Below are 6,878 nucleotides of genomic sequence, written 5' to 3'. Positions count from 1 at the left end.
TAAAAGTACTTGCTCTCACTGCACTTTGCAGATGTTTTCAGTTTTTGGAGACTGCCTTCTTCCCGAAACCTGGGTGAACTACTATTTACTATTTACTAATTTATTATAAATTATTATTGTTAAACAGATAGGGTTTGCTCAACTGTAGCTTGGAACATTATTTTCAAACTCAAGGGAATCTTTTTCATATCTTGCACTCTTTTATGTTTGACTTTTTACTGCCTACAATGCCAAGTAAGAGCACAAAGTTGTGACTGCTGAAAGGGGTTTCGTTACAGTGTTCCTCTTCCTAGTTTCAAGTGGACTTTTATGCATTTTTAAAAATGACAGACGAAGCAAATACATGCCATGCGATCTGTAGCCTCTCGCTGTGGTGTTGGTATAAGTAGAACATTGCAATAAAGGGTTGTAAGCGACTACAGCATGTACTCTCAGAGCAAAGGCCAACCAAACAAATATGAGCATGTTTCTCACATGGCCACAGATCAAAGTTTTTCACTTCCTGTGTGGAACCGTATCTGTGGTATTGTGAAAGAACGACAGCGAGGCTGTATCTTAACGCTATGCACGTATGCCCCCCGTAGAAGCTGTGCCTTCTAATTACTATAGCTATTAGATATTGCTTTTTCTTGCTTTTGCGACCTTAAAGCTGTTGTCGTATTGAGATAAGGACCAAACAGCATATGGCAATCAATACTGGTAAGAGAATTGCTGTTTATTACTCTCAAGGATATTACATTTCAAATCTAATTGAAGCTCTCGTAGTAAAAGATGCAAATAAACTACCAGTTAGAAATATTCGCAGATCATCCAGCACATACTGAAAATATGTTTCTAAATTATCTTTCCTTCATGTTGCTATGGAAGACTTTTCAAGATATTTGGGCATCAACTGGACCTTGACTCTGATATGGTGCTTCTTCTATATTTTCTTGCAAGCAGGTAAAATAAATTTGAACTCTCTCTGACAATGTGCAGAGCAATATGTGACCCATAGAACAGCAACGATAAGCTGAATATGTGGGTGAGTTATAGTTGTAGCTTTTTGCTAGCAAGGTTGATTTTCAGTTCAGTTACGACAGCTTTAATCGGCAGAAGACTGCTACTTAAACTTTAATGCACTACTTTTTGTGGCTTTTGCTCCCTACACTTTGAAATGCAAACATGACTATGTTTAAGTTACTTAATCTCTATAATTAACAAAAATATTACGCTAGCAATGTATGTACAGTTTAAATGATTTGCAAATCAATTAATTGTCTTTTTATAGACATTTTGAGCTGTGTTCAGATTTTTTGAGGAATAGTTTTATTTTCCTGTTGCTTTAGTATTCAAAAGTTTCCAGCAAAAACAAAACCTACAATATGATTTTCTTTTTTATCAGAAACACACAGGATCTCACAGACAGCTGGGAGCACAGTGACCCTGAACTGCAGCAATGACTCAATTAGCAAATTAACTCAACTGGCGTGGAAAATGAATGGGGAGATTCTGTTCACTATCAGGACAGACAAAACCTTAAACAGCAGCTCAAATGACTCAAAGGTCAGATTTGTAACGTCCTCTAAAGCTGAGAGCCTGAAGCTGAACATGTCCATGTTAAAGAGCCAACTATATGCATTAACCATAACGAGAGCCCAGAGGTGGCACACGGGAAACTACACTTGTGAATTCTCCGCATCAAAGGGAGTCGGGGAAAAGAAATGGGAGCTCGTAATTACAGGTGAATTACTCATTTTGAAGTTTACAGGTCACATAAAAACACAAGCATTCCTTAAACACCTGAAGTAACAACAAGAGAAATTATTTATCATGACTGAGGGGGTAGTCAAGCTATGGAAACAGGAAGAAGGGGGCAATAACGACACTTTCCATATCAACTTCTCTCTCTCTCTCTCTCTCTCTTTGTATCAAAGACAAAAGTTGGGACTGCCAGTGGTTTGGAAGCTTTTAGGGTGGAGTAGGTGAAAGTTGAGTTTCCCCTACCACTGCTTAAATGTTATTCTAGGGGAAAGTCAGACACTGAAAGTTGCCTCTGTGTTCAAACACAAAAGAGGCGAAGACATCTGGCTTCACTTACATTGCCTTTATATTTGTGTTTCTTACAACTCTAGACATTTTGTGGTTAGATTGGTTTAATGTAAAATTTATTTTCTGTAAAGCTTGCAGGTTTCGGAATTTGACACAAAGAAGAATTATGAATAGGAACATGTTTTGAGAGGCTGAGGTCTTTAGAGAGACCACAGGGGAAGTGTAAGCAGTGCTAACTTCCTTTCTGCAGGTCTAAAACAGACTAGAAAACTCATACTGGTCTTCCAGTGCATAAAAAATATATTAGATCACCCAATGTAGGGTTTATAACACATCACTAACAGAATCCTTTTTTATGTTTCTGCAATGGTTAATAGGCTTAAAACATGGGCAATAAAAACATCCAAAAGAAAGGCTCATAAGAATATAATCTTAAAATGAGTTTCTGACAGAGTTCTAAAATATTTGTCTTTAACAGTTTTTAGGATAGGTGGTCTAATAGATTTGTTAAACACTGTACATGGAAGTGAAAAAAGTTAACTGAACATTAGAACTGCAGTGAAACAAGTTCGTTTTTGTATTTTACAGAGGATGCTGAAGCAGGAAATCAATCGAAAATCCCACTTGCCATAGCCGTTATTGTACCTTGTACATGTTTCCTGATCTTTCTAATTACTATTGTGATCATTCAGAGAAAAGTCTGCAAACGACGTTCACGGTAAGTTGCCTGCAGTCACTGCTTTTAAACAGTTTTATGCTAAATGTATTACACTGCTAGGATTAAAAACAACATGTCTCTCTCTCTTTTTATAGCTCTCGTTCTCCCGCTTCAATAATGGTAAATATAATCATTTTTATATTGTCTGTTGAGAAGCAACAAGCAACCAGTCTGTTTCTATGCAAGATCAAGCTGGTCCACTACCTTTTCCACTTTAGGTATTACTAAACATCTGGACATGTTTAGTGGTGCCGAAACATCTGAATTTGGTTTTCTTCCCATGTTTTTGTGCAACAGGAGCAGAAAGAAGATATTTATGAAAACTGCCTGGAACTTGAAAATCGCCGACGTAGTCAAATTCAGGTTCAACCTTACAAATACAGAGTTCAATGATATGGACCACACAAAAGACTCAACTTTTTATAGCAACAGATTTAAACAGCTTTCTTACATGTAATTTAATAATAAAAACAAATATAAAATGTACTTAAAGCTGCATTTTTCTTGGCTACTTGAACTTCTGTCAGTTTATAAATAAGTCAGCAGTTTACACATTTGCCATTTCAATAAGGAGAGATCGTTCGGAAGAACTGATCTCTATGATATACTGAGATAGAAAAATGGATTGATGTATCTGGTGACTGAACTATGGTCCCAATGGTGATCGGATTTAAGACAAACCCCATCTGGAGTCGTAGTGCTGATGGTGGTGAAAATGAAGATTATGGCTCTGAGTGACTCAGCAAGGTGGAAATGGGGAGGAGGTGGGTTGCACGTATGAGACTCTGAAAGTGTAAGTAACAGACCATTGAGATTTAAACTCTGCAGAGTGGAAGCTGATTGGCTCAAAGAAGGCGGTTAAGAAGATGATTGGACTGCTATAAGGTTGTTAGTATTGAGATTAACAGCGTGGGAATGTAGCAGTAATGCAAAGAGTTCCAATAGTGGTTTACGTCCTGGAGCTCTTCCTTGGATGTCAGTTGTGCCAAGTCTCTTTTGTATTGTTCAATCTCAACACCTGGGTTCTGGGTTCTTCATTTGGATGAGTCACTGTTTACTCTTGGAATAATTTGGGTCTGACCACTGCTGGGAAATTTCACTGTTACCTGTATTTTTGTACACAGTAGCTCTCACTGTGGTTTGCTGGAGTCCCAAGGCCTTAGAGATAGTTTTGCAACGCCTTCAAAACAGATAGCAGCCTGGAAAGAGTAGAGTGTCAGTAAATTCAATGTCGTCTGACATGAACTTGTCTGGTGAAATAAAACCCAGATTTATAAAAACTGCATTTAACCACATTTCGTTCATGATTTAACAAGGGCAGCAATTGCTTTTTCACACAGGGTCAGGTAGCTTTTCTTAATTAACAACTGAAATCGTCATTTAATAACTACATTTTACATTCACACTTCACTCTGAACCATGTAATGGTGAGAAATATGCAAAACACTAAGAAATCAGGAAGGGGGTGACTTGCACACGCACTGACCTCATTGTCTTAAACTTTTACCACTTTTAATATCCTCCATTAGTCATGTGTTGCAATAAGGAAAAGCATAATTGGTCCACATTAAATATCTTACTAGATCACAGGAGTGTACTATGAAGTAAGTTGTATGCACTTAATGTATTTCAGGCTTTCTGCGTGCTAGCTGACTAGACTCCACCTAAGATCGTAGTCAGAGATAATGGGTATCATGATGGTGGTTATCAACTGTCTTTGTTAAACCTTCTGACCAACTGACAGCCTCTTGACTGAGTCAGAGACCTGGGTGACAATCCACAAAGAATAGAAAAAAATAAAATGAATAATACGATAATAATGATACAATGCTGGCGGAGAGTGCTTCTTCACCCCTCTGTAGTGCTGCAGGAAATTGTGCTGTGGTTTATGTTTAATGTGACAAACAGCTGTACATTTGAGGTGTTAAACTTTAAACTTGATGCAGTTTTTTATTAAACCTTTACTTATATAGGTAGTCCCACTGAGACTCTGGGTCTCATTTACAAGAGAGATTTGTCTGTTTCAGACAAATATTTTAAACTTACAGCAATAATAAAATAGCAATAAAATAACAACAATAAAAATTGACTACTGTCAGTCCTTCTGCAACGTATTTCATGAAGACGAGGCAGAAAAGGAAACTCCAACATCCAACAACTGAATGTAATAAAGTCCTAAGACCACAGGCTATGGCCAAAATGTTCATGTATCACGTAATCTGAGAAATAAGAGGGGACTAAACCACAAATAGGTTTATCGTTAAACATTACAGGCTACTCAGTGCATTCATGTCTGAATACCCATAATTACAATTCATAGTACTCCAGTACACAGGACTGGCTTCTAAGGCTACATTCACACTGCAGGCGAAAGCGCATCAAATCCGATTTTTTTGACCCTATGCGACGCATATCCGATCATGGTGTGACAGTGTGAACGGCACAAATCCGATATTTTCAAATCCGATCTGGGTCACTTTCGTATGTGGTACTGAATCCGATACATATCCGATGTTTCAGAAAGCGACTGCTGTGTGAACGGTCAAGTCGCATTAAATCCATCTTTTACGTCACTGACACAAGACAGACGCCAATTATCAGCGCCAGAGAAGACATCGCGAACGCTTCCTGGCCATCCGGTGAGACTGCTGGGAAGACAACGTTGGAGAAACGTGAACATTTTATTTGTACTGCATAACCTGCAGATTCTGACAGAAATCTGCAACTATCCTTTGAAGCACTGCTCCTCTAAAACAGCAATAAGGATCATTATTAGGTTATTTACATTATTATGTAAATAACAAAATAACTTAAAGCAAAAATTGGGAAACATGAAGTCTTTATATTAAGGGCCATCAGTCAAACAATATAGTTTGCTCTGGGTCTAAACAGAGCGCGTTGTGTGTGACGTCTTCTTTTGCGCATGCGAGCCGCTTTGAGCGTTCACACTAGAGCGCGTTTGCTGTCGCATTTTATTTGTAGTGTGAACAACAGACAAAAAAATCGGATTTGATCAAAAAATCGGAATTGAGCATTAAGACCTGCAGTGTGAACGTAGCCTAAAAGAAGGCTTCTTTCGGTCCATGCTTTGATGTGTTTAGTCATCACTACAGAGTAAGACAGTTTATCTAACAAAAACAGAGTCTCTGGGGGCATTCGAAATGGACTGGTGATCACAGGGAGGGAGAGGCAGCCGAAGCATCTGCATTTGCATTTTAACTTCCTACCTTGTAAACTATGTGACAATGGTATGCTGACAGTGTTAATGCTCTGTGCTACACACATGCTGAAGACATGGGTAGATTGCCTTAAGTTTCACTAAATGCTCTCAGTAAGCGCTCATGGTCTGTAAAGACAGTGAAAGGGCAGCCATACAGGTGCTGATGAAAACACTTTACAGCAAAGACTACTACTAATCCTTCCTTCTATAGCTGTGAATAGCCCTTTTCCGCTGCTGTAAGGGTACGTGACATACCCCACGTCAGGGGTGTCCAACTCCAGGTCTCGAGGGCCGGTGTCCTGCAGGGTTTAGATCTCACCCTGGGTCAACACACCTGAATCAAATGATAAGTTCATTACCAGGCCTTAGGTGAACTTCAAGACTTATTGAGGAGGTCATTTAGCCGTTTAAATCAGCTGTGTTGGATCAAGGACACATCTAAAACCTGCAGGGCACCGGCCCTCGAGGCCTGGATGCTTTTCTGCCCCTTTGTCCATGCAGTGTGAAAGAACAGCTTCTACACCATACAGAGAGGCATCGCAGGACATGATAACACACTTTTGGGGATCAAAATGCACGAGGAGTGGTGCAGAGCGTAACGGTTGCGTTACCTGCTGGAATGCCTTCTTATGAGCTTGGTACCACCTCCAAGGACTGTCTGTGCAGTAACCCATAGAGCGGTTGAGCACGGCGGAGAGGTCAGGCAAAAACTACATTTGACCAAACAGGGACACTTTGTTTTCTGCGCTAACCTGTTATTTCTCAGATATCAGCCAATTTGCTGGCAGATGCAATAAAATAATAATAATAATAATAATGATGATGATAATCTCTCTTCTCGTTACTTCTTATTGAGAAGAGAGAAAGACCTAACTCATGGAGAGGACACGCACAAAGACTAAGCTCACT

The 6,878-nt window shown here is 39.2% G+C and overlaps 1 protein-coding gene across 1 annotated transcript; it reads left to right on the top strand.

Annotated features, from left to right (window-relative positions):
* Positions 1-384: 384 nt before the first annotated feature.
* Positions 385-3,250, top strand: LOC146556684 (uncharacterized). The gene is made up of 6 exons (XM_085248946.1): positions 385-699; positions 868-942; positions 1,385-1,723; positions 2,620-2,749; positions 2,845-2,869; positions 3,047-3,250. Exons 1-6 carry the CDS (start codon positions 684-686, stop codon positions 3,140-3,142), a joined length of 681 nt encoding a protein of 226 aa, XP_085105072.1. The 5' UTR covers positions 385-683; the 3' UTR covers positions 3,143-3,250.
* The last annotated feature ends 3,628 nt before the right edge of the window (positions 3,251-6,878 follow it).

This window comes from Mchenga conophoros, linkage group LG16 (assembly GCF_057382185.1).
Source record: "Mchenga conophoros isolate Kocher_MC1m ecotype Shallow Benthic linkage group LG16, M_conophoros_male_GT1.1, whole genome shotgun sequence".
In the NCBI taxonomy this organism is placed as follows: Eukaryota; Metazoa; Chordata; class Actinopteri; order Cichliformes; family Cichlidae; genus Mchenga; species Mchenga conophoros.
The sequence above is the reverse complement of the archived record's forward strand: the minus strand, read 5'-3'. Positions and strand labels throughout refer to the sequence as shown.